This window comes from Arthroderma uncinatum, assembly GCF_011692745.1.
Source record: "Arthroderma uncinatum strain CBS 119779 chromosome Unknown scaffold1, whole genome shotgun sequence".
NCBI lineage: Eukaryota > Fungi > Ascomycota > Eurotiomycetes > Onygenales > Arthrodermataceae > Arthroderma > Arthroderma uncinatum.
In genome coordinates, this window is record NW_022983863.1 from 6,167,969 (window position 1) to 6,181,886 (window position 13,918).

A 13,918-nucleotide genomic window follows, 5' to 3' on the forward strand; every position below is an offset into this window, starting at 1 on the left:
TATATGCAGCCAGTATCTCTGTGCATGTTAATGGTCGTATTTGTTATGGAAGAAGACAGCGCCAGTAAATGGCTACTTACTTTGCAAGGGCTTGTGGCCACGGGCCAAGATTTCCGATAGAATAAAACAAATAATTTCATGGTAGTTCCTATCCGTGCTATTACACAGGCTCACCCGTAAAAACGTAAGCCGCGGATAAAAATAGGAATATCAATGCTAGCGCATGGGACTTCCTCCGAACATAGGATGCTTTCCAATACCCCCTGAATAGCTGCTGCTTGTTGGGGTGAGGGCAGTAGATCGCCGGAACATCTGTCGCGGCGTCGATGGTACACTATCCCCAAAACCACCATTTGCGCCTAGTGCGCTACTGCCTGGTGCTAGGTCTGGCGTATTTCGTCCACTAGGAGGCGACGATAATGTGGCCGCAGAGATGGGCCCTGACAGTTTGGGGTTGTAAACTGCCAGTCCAGTGTTTGAAGATTGGTAACTGGGAGTGGAGGTTGATTGCGGAGGTTGGTGGCGGGGTGGAGGACGAAAACCGTGCTTAACGCCTTCGCGGAAGATCTCTTCTAACATTTGGTTGACGATACCTGCGTCTTCGTATTCCTGGAATTTCTTCCATAGTCGTAGTGCCATGCGTGCATCTTCAATAGAATCATGACCTTCTGCGGCGGATGTTGCGGCAAGAGTTGAGGTTGGGTTTGAGTTTGGGAGGTCGGGGTTAGCCGCTGTGGCCTTTGGAGAAGGACTGGTTGTCTCTTCCTGGATGTATTCTTTGAAAACGGCCCAGGCAAGGTATCGGAGGCTCAATCGGCGGTTTTTAGAAGGGTGGAAGAATAGATATTGAGTGTCGATGGTTTGTGATTTCGGCACTTGAATGTTGATTTTGCGGAAATCGGACGCAAGTCCATGGCCGACGAAGACACAGCCCAGGTTCAAGAGTAGCCAAAGCTTTTTATATGCTACCTTAAGAGGAACGAGGTTGTGTGGACTGGCTCGTGGGTCTAGGTCTCCTGGTTTGATACCCGAATATTGCGTCACATAGTCGACAATAGGGTCCTTGATGGTAATATAATCGTCAATGAAAGGGAGGCCCTCAAGGTTACCATTGCCCCGAATAACTGAAACACGGGCGAGACCGCTCTTGCTGGGGCGAATCATTTCATGCGTTCCGTCGGCCTTGACCTCAATTTCTGCCTTTTCCAAGTCCACAAATTCTGTGTCAAGGGCAATGGCAGTTCCTGGAGTAGGTTTTTCGTCTGGTTTTAGAACCTGGCACGAATCAATTGGACGGCAGTTGCTATTTAAGAATATACTGTTAGACCATACTGAATTAAACCCTAGGGGTGGAGTGGAGCTTACTTCATGGACCACTCGTAGAAGAGCAGGGTGGTGTCCAACGCATTTTTCCAGGAGCTATCTACCCCGTGCCTTGCGGTCGATATTTGATAAGATAGCACGCAAGGTTGCTTCCAAGGTTGCTTAAATGATAACACCTCATTCTTGTCAACTTCGGTAACAAGAAAGTCATTAAACAGATGCCACTGGCTCTCCTCTGTTGGAGTCGTCGCGGAGATGGCCACATTGATAAATGACACCAAGTGGGGCTTTTTCTGGTCTACAATATCGATCTCTGCGACGAGACCCACCAGTTGATATATAAGTAGATTGGGTATCTTTTCTCGTTTCTGGGCCTGGAGTTCTGCACCTTCAAAGCAACGCATCTGCTTACCATCGGCAATAACTCCGATCTCCTCAGGCAGCCAGCCGGGAATGGACCAGAATTTCCTGCAAACTGGATTATTGATTGCTGCATTGATCATTAGAACCATTGGCATTCTCTCAACGGTCTTCTGGATTGCAACCTGTTGGTAACGTCTGCATGTGCTGCACCAGCCGCGATTTTGGGCTTCGCGTTCAATACTAGCACGAAGAATGTTGGAGAATCGACACGCCGGGTTGCGAGCGGCTTGCTTTAGGTCGATTGCTGGATATATCAATTCGCTCACAAAGGTGTTCCCCGCTCGGACGATTTCATTGCGGCAATACATACACCGAATCGACTCCATTGCCGAGGTGGCAAGGACATGATCAAGTTGGTCCGAGTTGGGGTAAAGAAGTCGATAATCATGCGAAATTTGGTTTAAAAAAAACCGATTGACGGACTGGATGGTGGAGGCAAGAGATTTGTTGCTCAGGTTCTCTTCTAGGAGGCCGAGATTCACGGCTTCTCTGAACCCGCTAAAAGTTTTGAGTAGATTCGTTGCCTGACAGCTTTGACCGTTTGCCTTGTCTAGCATATCGAAGAGGAATCCCATTTCGCAGAGTAAACAGTTTTCGTAAATGCAGTTTGTTGCTGCATGGTGAAGGGCTAGGTTTTTGGCTAGCGGGATAAATTTGAACAATTGAAGAAGTGCATTGGTGAACGAGTTGGCGATATGTGTCTCGAGACCAGAGAAATTCGTTTTGTTATAGTACCTGCAATATATATGTCAGCATACCCTACGTTAAAGAGGGCGAGAGAAAGCTCAAATCTTACCTGAAATCAAAGTCGTCCACGCCAAACTTGCTATACTTGATTTCAACGTTACTATACTTTAGCAGCGGGTCATTATCCGCGTCGCCATTTATTTTCAACCCCTGTAGGGCGTTCAACGAATCCTGGTCACCGATCGATTTAGCCTTGGTATGTGCTCTGGCCTTCTCGCTAAGAAACTTCGGTGCTGCCAATGCGGTCTCTACAGAAGTCTGACAGCGGGTATTCTCGACTTGATACCGGTGCGTCTTGCGTGGGTTAGGGGCATATTGGCCCATGTCACTAGGGTGTAGATAGGGTATTATGGAAGGGTCAACTTGTTTAGGGATGCTGCCGACTTCAAAAACAAGGTGACTAGGCCAAGCGGAAAGAAGCCGGTCGTGATAATATGGCATTCCAACGACGCTCAGGGGTGTATCCGCTGACCAGTCAAGTATTGGCGGGCGAGGAGTCACTGCAGGAAACTCAGTCTCTTTGCTCATTTCATTGAAATGTATCTTAGCCGGTGAGCCCCAGAGATGGAGCGAACATTCTGCATCGTTGACTGCCAGGGCTTCTCCAGATGGCGAGATTTCCATTCCTAGCATGAATGTGACATTCGCTTGGCGAAGACTGATTGAATTAGGGTTCATGAGGTCAACAACCTGAAGCTGGCCGGATTGTGACGCGATAAAACTGGTAGTCTGGAGTCTCGGGTGCATCCTAACATATGCTGCTCCTGCATGGAATGGGACAGGAGATAAGGGAGTTAGGGATTTCAAATCATAGACGTTTGCAAGAGGATCGACGATGGGAGTTCCGATATGGCGCACAGAAAAGCCACAGGTAACGAGGAAATCGTTTCGTGCATCCATATCGTTAATCACAGCTCCGTGGGCCTTCCAGCTTTTCAACAGACTGTAATCCGTCAGACTTAGAACGTGGACTGACCCGGCGTCCGTGGCGGCGCAAAGATGCCGTGACTTCTTCATGATAGTATAGTTGGCTTCCGCAGGTATCTTTTCTACCACCGTGCCCTTGTCCAGATCAATTATGAGCATCTGAGGCTGACACCCTGCGACGATGATGCGGGATAAATGCGTGGTAAAGCTCATACATCGCAGGTCCACCATTTCCGGAACAGAGAGGTGCCATTGTGTCAGACCGCGTCGTGATGCCAGATGGATACTTTTCGAAGATAGAGATATCACGCCTTTGTCATGGAATAGGAGCTGCCGTACCGGCCCTTCGGAGGTTGGATGGGCTTTGACAGAGGTATATCGTTGTAATTCAGGTCCGTGGAAGGATGTCACGCGGCCCTGCACAGCATATTAGCACCGTCGATATCACAGGCAGCAGTAGTAGCACCACCGCCACCACTAGGAGAAGGAAATGGTAACTCACAAACTCGTTCCCCGCCCACAAAAGCTCCTGCGTATCATCAAACCCGATCGCAGTCGCAACAGTAGGGAGCAAATGCGGTCCCGGAGGCGGCACCACGATGCGAGACACTTCATCCCAGTCTGCCTCCATGATTCAAGATCGTGCCCGCCTTCCTCCGGCGTTCAATTCAACAGTGTTACGCGCCCGATGCCGATGGTGATGCCGATGCCAATCTATCGATGGAGGGGCCGGCAGCGAGATTAGGGAGGGAAGCTTAATTCGGAGCTCCTTTCACTACCCATACGGGACCAAAACGATCCTGATCATCCTCTCCTATCGCATTATGAATATCACAAGTGCGTCTGACGAGTCGAGTCGAGTCGAGTCGAGTCGGTGGTGTCAACTGCGGGATCAGTAGAATGGTTAGCGTGGCGACAATTGAAGCCGGTGGAAGCGGTAAATGCGCGCCAACCATGGAGACGAGCAATTGGAAACCACTGAAAACAAGACAGGGCACGGGGGAGTTTGTATATCGTACATCAGCGCATTTCCCGCGTGCCCGCTGGAGAACAGAGCCTTGCTGAGCGGAGCAGAGCTGTGTTCGCAGGGATGGAATGGGATGCTTGAACTTCGAGATGCGCAATCAGACACGATATCACGTGAGTGGGTGTTTTGGACATGGAAAATCAGCTTGTTACATCTACAATTAAGAAGAAAAGAAGAAAAAGAAAACAGTGTAATACATTGGGATAAATATAACTTCTACATCTTGAACTGAACCCGCACATGCCACGCGCATGGTATCCTTTTGTTTAACCCTCCACAGCCCACAGGTGGTCACTTTTCCCTCCCCCCATTCTCTTCCCGACCTCTCGGGCTGTCCGTCTCTCCCTTTTTTTGCTGCTCAACTATATATAGAAAGTATACAGACATGAATAGATAGATGGATGGATGAGATGAGATATCTGCGTACGCATGCTATGGACGCATATCACCTTACCTAGCCTCGGCCCAAAGAACCATGACAAGAGGCCTCAAAAGCAATAAACAAGAATAGTAAGAATAGGGCGCGGACATGAACATGAGTATGAACATGAACATGAACATGTTTATGCTCTTCTGGAACCACCGCCGGCCGAACCAGCCTTGACGGCTTCGAGGATCATCTCCTTGGCAACTTCCAAGTTATCCTTGGAGCCCTTAATTTCAATCGCCTCGCTGCTCGACTGGCCCTTTGGAACGTTGATTCTGCATCCGGTACGCGCGCGGATAGCATTGATCTGGCTTCCGCCCGTTCCTACGACGAAACGGTACGTCTTGGGGTCAGGGAGGATCAAGTAGCCTGTGCAACTTGGTTGAGAGGCGGACTGGATAGCGGCGTTAAGTAGGGACTTTGCCTTGGTGACTGCCTCAGGGGAGCCGGAGAGAACCCATGGAATAGTGGTGGGTTCGGTTGTAGAGTCTGAAGGGGCGGTGGTGTTGGGCTCGACGATCTTCCAGGAGAAAGTGTCGATGGGGGTGTCGGCGGAGTCGGTGATGAGAGGGAGGGAGCCTGAGTCGTTGCGGGACTCAGAGGCCGCGGGACTAGGACGTGTAGGTATTTTGTGACCTGCGTGGTCGACGGTGACCTGGTGGTTGTTGCGGAGTTGGCGGAAGAATGCACCGTTGTCGGAGATGATATGGTGCAGGTGTCGGGGCACCTCGACAGTCTCACCCTGCTGATCCTTGAGCATGGATTGGATGTGTGTCTTTGCCTCTTCGACAGATGCAGAGGGCCCCTTGATCTTGACGTCGGTACGGGTCGATCCTTGCTTCGGTACGTCTAGGATGACGTTGAATTGTGCCTCGAGCTGGCGGCGGGTATCGCCTCCACGGCCGATGAGGAGACGGTGTTGCGCCTGAGGGACATCGAGCGAGGCGGTGACCTGGTCTTCCTTCTGGCGAACGAACTCCTCAATTGCGTTGATGAGGTTCGTTACCACCACTTCCTTACCTTCAAGTTTGATGGTTGTTTCTTCGCTTTCCGCACGGGGGAACTTGACGATGCGGGATGCAGTGCTGTCATCTGGACCACCGCATTCGACGATCAGTTTGCGGATATTGGCACCTACCAGCCGTTAGCAAACATGTACGGAGTATACATAAGCATATCAAAAAAGAAAAAAAAAAAGAAGTACATACCACCACCTCCAATGAGAGCCTTGTGATGCTTCTTATCCACCTCAACGGTACGAGTGATAGTCTCATCAAACTCCCTAGCTCTGGCCAACAACAGCTTCTTCGCATCTTCGACCTGTTTCTTCGTCCCCTTAACTCGAATCTCAACCCTCGCGTCGCCCTCACCAGCCTCGGGACCAGGGATATCAATCTGTGCACCGGTCTCGGCACGGAATTTATCCATCTCACGACCCCGTTGGCCAATGAGGGATGGTATCTGATCCCGCGCTACGGACACGACGGCAGAGTGAGAATGGTCTACGAGCCATTGGTAGAGAGACAGGATCTCGTCGCGAGTGCTATCGGCTCCCTTCTTGGGTCCGCGGACAATAACCTCATCAGCGGCCTGGGCGGGACGAGAGCGTGCGTTGCCGTTGCCGTTGCCGTTACCGTTGGTAGGACCGGCAGCTTCACTCCCATCGGCGACGGATACGTCGTCTGAAACGGCATTGTTGTTGGCGCGAGGGAACTGGACGCGAACGTTATATCGCTCCTGCAGACGGTTGACTTGGCTGCCCTTCTGGCCGATCAAGTCACGGTGATACTGTGGTGCGATCTTAAGAACATACGTAGCTTCGTCTTCTAACTTCTTAGCCAAGGCGATGATACGTGCCTTTGCAGCTTCGCCCTTGGCCGGTGGTCCCTTGATGTCGACCTTGCCGTTTTCAACTTTAATGTCTACATCGAACTCTTCACGGAGCTTGTTGATGTTTTCACCACGTTTGCCAATCAGGAAGTTGGCGTATTTTTGCGGGAAGTCAAAGGTGGTTACGTGGTTGCGTTCGCGGTCGTCACGCTCTTGGTCGGCTACAAACGTGGCGAGTTTAGATATGAGGTCGGACACATCAGCGCTGCGGCCGCGGAAAGAGGCGTTGCCGTCGTTGAGCGCGAGACTGACGGGGATATGGGTTTCGCCCCGACTTGTCTGGTCCTGGGTGACGAAGCGGCGTAGTTTGTCGTGGTATTTCACTGGGATGGGGACCGATTCGGCGGTGACGTCGCTTGGGTCACCTAGGACGCTCCTCAAATACTCCGTGGCCTCACGCAGGGCTTTCTGGAATACGGCAGCCTCCTCGCTTGACGGACGTCGGCGAAGGCACGGACTTTGGGCGTTCACTTCCTCTGGACCTTCGTAGGCGAGAACCACCTCCACTGGCCTATCGGATGCACCGACGCATTCAGGAACGACCAGGTGGACGCCATACTCTTCCTTGAGCTTGGGGACCCCACGCGATCGCAGGTATCCATGCAGGTATGGGTCGATGGGCACGGTAGCAAGCTTGGATGGAGGCAGGGCCTGGATCAGGTTCATGATATCCGAGCGGGCGAGAATTGTGTTTTTACCGTTCCGCGAATACACTTCCCATGTTATCGGGGCGTTGGTATTGGCGGTGGACAGCGGCAGGACGATATGTGAATCATGCATCTTTTCTAGATGTTCAATCACACGTCGTTCCTGGAGGTAAGCAGTCAGGGCGCGGGCATGCACGTCCGAGCCACATGGTGCGTTGGGGTGCTGGCGGGATACGTCGATGTTGGCCATCTGCATGCTCGTAGCGAGGTCCATGGCGCGGTTAATGCCAGCGTCGATGTGCTCTGCCGGTCCCGTAACGGTCAGGAACTCGGTATCGTCCGAGGGTGGGGGGAGGACGATGGCACACCCTGTCGAAGCAAGGAAGTCGTGCAGAGAATCCCCCTTGTCGCCGAGAATGAACTGGTGCTGGCCGCGATTGATGGCGAGATGGCGCAGGGTAATCTGGCGCTGTAGCTCCTGTGCTCTTCGCTCTATCTGGGAGCGAGCCTCCTGTGCCGCTACCCTCTCGCCGACGATGAGGATGTGCTGGTCGGGATCGGGGGTGTATGCAATTGCCCCCGTTGCGGTGGTGGGCTCCTGCGGTGGGGGACGGTGGCCCCAGGTGTAGTATCGAGGTATCCTGATCTGGGTCTTGGTACGGTCCTCGAGCTTGCTTATGGATTCGTTGTGTGGTCCCGCGATGAAGGGGAAGAGTTCCGGCGCCACCGTCTTGACTCGGAGATTGATGTTCGACGTACGCTCCTTGACGCGGGCCTCGACCTCTCTACGGGCCATTTCTGCCGCTAGAGCATCACCTTCGATCTCGATCTCGATTGTGTTGTCTTCGTCGTCCTCGCCGTTGAGCGGTTCTGAGTCGTCAGGTTTGGGAACGGAGATGCGGGCACCCGTGCGGTCGAAGATGCCTTGGATCACCGCACCTTGACGGCCGATGATATGTGGTCTCGCAGATGCGGGGACGGGCACCTTGATGGATTTCTACAACAAAAATTAACATTTTTTTTCCCACTGGGCCCAAGAATGAGAGGGATGTGTACCTTGCTTCCGACCTGCTGTGCAACCTCCTTCAGGGCCTGGCGGACGGCATCGACGTTCCCTACGCCTTCGAAGATGTATACTCCTCCCGCACCCTCACGGACCTCCAGTCTGACTTTTGACTTTCTGCTGATGTCCCGCAGGATATCAGAGATGGGCCGCTTCATCTCCGCACGCGGGATCATCTGTGAGGAGTCGAAGCGGAACTGGTCGACATGCTTGCCCGGTATGACGAGCGTGCGTGGTGCCGTGCTGGCCGTGCTGTCTGGACGCCGGCCGTTGGCCGCGGGTGCGATTGGTGGTGCAGCTGCAGTGTTGGGAGCAGCACTGCCGGCTGTGGCCTTGGGTTTGCTGCTTCCCCATGCCATTGGGACGGCAGACGGACGGGAGGCCTTTGGTCCACCTCCGAGAGCAGGGAAAGATTCCTCAGACTGCACATCGAGAGCAGGTTTCTTCACCGGTTTTGGTTCAGCAGCCGTAGTAGTGGTAGAAGTAGCAGGAGCAGCAGCGGCGGGAGCTGGAGCCTTGGCGGTCATGGAAGGCGGAGGATGCTGGATGTCCTCTTCATCGACGACATCCTCGACCGTCGGCCCATGAGCGGCGTCCTGGGCGTGTTTGGCCATGAGTTCCTCGGCGCGAGACTTGGGAGCACCCCCATTGACGATCATGCCGGTATTCTGGGACATCGTGGCAGCCAATTAAACCGGTTCGAGCTTACTACCGCATCAGATAGAGTCTATACAAGGGGGGAATACACTTACAGGTAAAGGTACAGCCGACGTCAATTGAGTATCAATATGGAGACGGGGGAGATATTAAATGTTGGTCGTGTGCAGGAGACGACGACGTGAAAGACGGGCGAGTGAAGAGGTAGGAGAGCAGCGTAAGGGGAAGATCACTCCATCCTCCTGGAGGGCACGACTCGCTAACCGGCAGTAAGTGGGAGTGAGGGAGGGGATAAAAGCTGAAGCTGAAGCTGGACGATCCTTTTGGTAGGAGAAAGTCGAAGTCGAAGTTGAAGCTGAGGCAACGTTGCAGGTTGGCGCTTAGTCATCACCTCTACCCAGATATAGATAGAGTAACCATAGAGTAGATATAGTAGATATAAAAGTAAAGTAGATGTATGAGATAAAAATATAGATAGATATAGATAGATAGATATAGGTAGATGGATGTATGAGATTAAAGTAGAGTAGATGAAGGAGAGTACGAGATTAAATGAGCAGAGTATACGGAGTAAAGGTAAGATATGGAGAAAAGAGATTAACGGAACACTGACATCTCTCCTAACATCTCCCTTAATATCTCACCTACTCACCTAACATCTCTCACCTACAGTGATATATCCTGTATAAGTGAAGATATCATTGTCACTTATGAGAAGAAGGTGTAACCTGTCACTGCCAGTACCAGGATGTCACTTACCGTACATGACCATAGTACGTCCTGCTAAAAGTGGCTGCCGTGGCGGCGGAATAACGGGTCCTGACAAGACGATACACGCCCCCCGTCCCCTCTTCGTTTTTCTGCCCTCTCCTCCTGCAATTTGGGCTGGCCTTCCTACCTGACCTCTACCTCTCTCTCTCTACATCCTCTCTCTCTACATCTACCACTCACCAACTGTCGTCTGTCGCTACAACAGACACCGACAGACAGACAGACAGACAGACGGACAGACGGACAGATAGTCACGATAGAAGAGATACTGCTCACGACAACGACGATGGAGTCCGATCCATCACCAAAGCCACATCGGCCATCCTCGAAACTACACAAGCAGCCGCCCAACATCCTCGCGTCGTCCAGCCCTCTCACCTCCCTCAGCAACATCACCTCGCCGTGGTCCGTCAAGAAGAAGCAGTCGGCCACCTCCCTGCAGCGCCATCCGTCCGCTCCAGTCTACCCGCGCTCATACACCGGCGCTGCTGGCTCTCCCGGCTCGGGCAGAGACCACTCTAGGACAAGGTCCAGCAACTTCGCCTCCTCTTCCACCTCTGTCGACCAGCTCGGCATCAGCGTCGGTGCTGGTACCGGCGTGGCCACCGCGAATGGGAGCCGGGCGTCCAGCACCGTCAACGGCGTCGACTTTGGGCGCTTGCAGACCAGCCACAGCCAGAGCCAGACCAGGCTCTCGTACGGGCAGCAGAGCTCCATCGGAGAGGAAGCGGACGACTCACTGCACGCTGCAACCTCGGACACGGAGGGCGGGACCGCTGCGGCAGGCACGAGAGCGGCAGAGCTGCTCTCTCGGCCAGCGCTGCCCCATAGCTACAAGTCGAGCCCGGAGGTGTCGCCCAACCTCAAGCACTCGGCCAGCTTCAGCTCCAAGCCGTCCTTCACCACCACCACCGTCACCTCGAACAACGCCGCCCTCACTTCCAACGCCAAACGGCATTCAGACGAAGGGTCGAGCTCCAATGCAAATTCAAGCTCCAACGCGAGCCAGAGCGGCAGCAGACTGTCGTTGAGCAGGAAGAAGACCGGGTTCTCTAACTTTGTCAACAGCATGCTAGGTTCGCCTAGGAATATCAAGATTTCTGCGCCAGAGAATCCCGTGCATGTCACCCACGTCGGATATGACAACCAGACAGGGCAGTTCACCGTATGTTACCTCATCATTTATACCTAATAACTATACTAACGCTTTGTAGGGCCTTCCAAAGGACTGGCAACGCATGCTCCAGGAGTCTGGCATTTCAAAGAAGGAGCAGGAGCAGCATCCACAGACAATGGTGGATATCATGAAGTTTTATGAAAAGAACACCGCCGGACGTGACGATGATGGTGTATGGCACAAGTTCGACAATGCCAGACACCTAGATCACGACCAGATAACTCCAATTAACAACAACGCTTCAGCTCCGGCAATCTCGCCCCGTTTCCCTCAGAATCACGAAGGAAGCTTTGAGAACCCCCGCGCGCCACCTCCAATTCCACGATCGACGCCGCTCGCCAGTCCTCCGCCGCCTGCACCTCCCTCAACTTCCCCGGGCTCAGGATGGGTGCCCAACCGAGCTGCTCCAAAGGCTCCCACGAACCTGGTCGCGGCCAGACCACCGCCGCCGCCACCAATCACCCCGACCAGTGCTGGTGGTGGCCTGCCCTTTGGCGTACAGAGTATACCCGAGTCAGGCCCGCTACCGACCACGAGAAGTCGTTCAAACTCCAACGCGAATGGCGGTGTTAGTCCTGGCGGTGGATTGTCTCGCAAGCCATCGACGGCAGTAACCTCGCCAGCTGTATATCAGCAGATGCAGGAACAGGCCATCACCGCTGCTCAGCAGGCAATCACCAACAAGCAGATTGAACGCACCAGGAGTATGAGACAGCAGCAGCAGCAGCAGCAGCAGCAACAGGCTCAGCAACAGGCTCAGCAACAAGCTCAACAACAGACACAGCAACAGATGACTCCCGAATCGTCAAATACAAACGACCACTCCCCCGACGCACACATCTACAATCCTCAATCATCGCAGAAATTCCCAGTCCAACATGCTCCAGGCCCCCGCGTTGTCCCCGCCCCCGTCCCAGCACAGGTTTCAGCCCCTGCTCCTGGTCAAAACCAGCTTCCCCCTGGCGCTGCCCGCCCCCGCGTCCGCCCACGTCAACCCCCAACCCCCACGATCGACATCCGTGCCCGTCTCAACACCATCTGCACCAACGGCGATCCTACCCGCAAGTATCGCAATCTGCACAAAATCGGCCAGGGCGCGTCCGGCGGCGTGTTCACTGCGTATGAAATCGGCTCAAACCACTGCGTTGCTATCAAGCAGATGAACCTTGAGTTGCAGCCCAAGAAGGACCTGATCATCAACGAGATTCTGGTCATGAAGGAGAGCCGACACAAGAACATCGTCAACTATATGGACAGTTTCTTGCATGGCGGAGATTTGTGGGTTGTCATGGAGTATATGGAGGGTGGCAGCTTGACGGATGTGGTTACCTTTAATATCATGACAGAAGGCCAGATTGCAGCTGTCTGTAGAGAGGTATGTTCACTACTTTATCCCCTTCTCTTTTCTTTCTTCGATATACTAACATTGTTTAGGTCTTGCATGGCTTGCAGCATCTACACTCCAAGGGAGTCATCCACAGAGATATTAAGTCAGACAACATCCTCCTCTCTCTAGAAGGAAACATCAAGCTCAGTCAGTCAATTCTATATACCTCCTACTTTCAATGTATATATTAACCTCCCCCTAGCCGACTTTGGCTTCTGTGCCCAAATTAACGATGCACACCATAAACGCAATACCATGGTCGGAACGCCATACTGGATGGCACCAGAGGTAGTCACTCGCAAAGACTATGGCCGCAAGGTCGACATCTGGTCTCTAGGAATCATGGCCATCGAGATGATAGAAGGCGAACCCCCGTATCTTACCGAGTCGCCACTACGAGCTCTTTATCTGATTGCCACCAATGGCACCCCCACGATTAAGGATGAGCAGAATCTTTCACCTGTATTCAGGGAGTTTCTGGCTCTAGCGCTGAGAGTTGATGCTGAGAAGAGAGCTTCAGCACATGATCTGTTGAAGGTATGTATTCATGTGGCTTTTTTCAATGTTTCCAGTTTGCTAACGATGATGTAGCATCCATTCATGGGCTTCTGTGAGCCATTGACCAGCCTGGCTCCACTTGTTAGAGCTGCCAGAGTCAACAGAGCCCAGGAGAAGGCGCAAAAAGGGGGCGCTTAAGGGCAATACTACCAATTTATGATATAGTCTAACACACTATGGTATCAGCCTCCCTACTTCGTGCATCTCTATTATCTTATATGTTGCACCTATCCCTCCCCGAGCAGGCACTCACGCTTTCACATCTTCTCCTTGCTCCTCTTATCCTCTTACTCCTTTTACTATCTACGTTATTTTGTTTTACCCTATCGATTCGCCTGCTATTGACGTCCTGCCTTTCTCCGCCAAGCTCTTCTTCGGCCATGACTTCAACTTCTTTCTCCTGATATCCCATATACCATATACTATATTCCATATACTGCTCTTGCTGTTCCTCTTCCTCTCAACTCCACTCTCGTCACGATACCCACTTCAGACTTTTCTCACGTTACGTCTATGCCTTTTTCACTTCACTTCACTTCTTCTGATGTGCCATATCCTGTCACATTTCTTTACTTCAACTTCTTCTTCCACTTTACTTCTGCTTATGACTTCCTCTTTTCCGCCTCGTTGTCGTTCTTCAGGTTATTCGGACTCAGATATAGAATGGTTTTTTCCTATGTACTTTTCCTTTTTACGTCGTTTGGGAATCGGTGGGTATGCGGGATGGATGGGATTCGATATGATAGGGCCGGGAGGGGGTGGAAGTGGGTGAGCGATGAGAGATGCATGCGGAAGAGCAAAATGATTCACTATGTGCTGCATCCATGAATACACTGAGAAATGAAGAACAGATGAGAATGACAGATGGCCTGGCCTGGCCTGGCATGAAGCCAT

General features: G+C 52.5%; 3 protein-coding genes across 3 annotated transcripts; 1 reads left to right on the forward strand and 2 right to left on the reverse strand.

Moving 5' to 3' along the window:
- Window positions 1-216: 216 nt before the first annotated feature.
- Window positions 217-4,051, reverse strand: GIQ15_01828 (PAB-dependent poly(A)-specific ribonuclease subunit pan2; the record flags this gene model as incomplete). The annotated part of the gene is made up of 4 exons (XM_033549245.1): window positions 217-1,303; window positions 1,366-2,481; window positions 2,543-3,837; window positions 3,923-4,051. The coding sequence occupies 4 exons, from the start codon at window positions 4,049-4,051 to the stop codon at window positions 217-219; spliced, it is 3,627 nt and encodes a 1,208-aa protein (XP_033410196.1).
- A 959-nt stretch (window positions 4,052-5,010) lies between these two features.
- On the reverse strand, window positions 5,011-9,151 carry GIQ15_01829 (lysine-rich arabinogalactan protein 19; the record flags this gene model as incomplete). Its single annotated transcript, XM_033549246.1, has 3 exons — window positions 5,011-6,008; window positions 6,083-8,408; window positions 8,468-9,151. The coding sequence occupies 3 exons, from the start codon at window positions 9,149-9,151 to the stop codon at window positions 5,011-5,013; spliced, it is 4,008 nt and encodes a 1,335-aa protein (XP_033410197.1).
- Window positions 9,152-10,188: 1,037 nt separating this feature from the next.
- Window positions 10,189-13,162, forward strand: GIQ15_01830 (serine/threonine-protein kinase ste20; the record flags this gene model as incomplete). The annotated part of the gene is made up of 6 exons (XM_033549247.1): window positions 10,189-11,067; window positions 11,117-11,647; window positions 11,942-12,454; window positions 12,514-12,613; window positions 12,669-13,003; window positions 13,058-13,162. 6 exons carry the CDS (start codon window positions 10,189-10,191, stop codon window positions 13,160-13,162), a joined length of 2,463 nt encoding a protein of 820 aa, XP_033410198.1.
- Window positions 13,163-13,918: the final 756 nt, after the last annotated feature.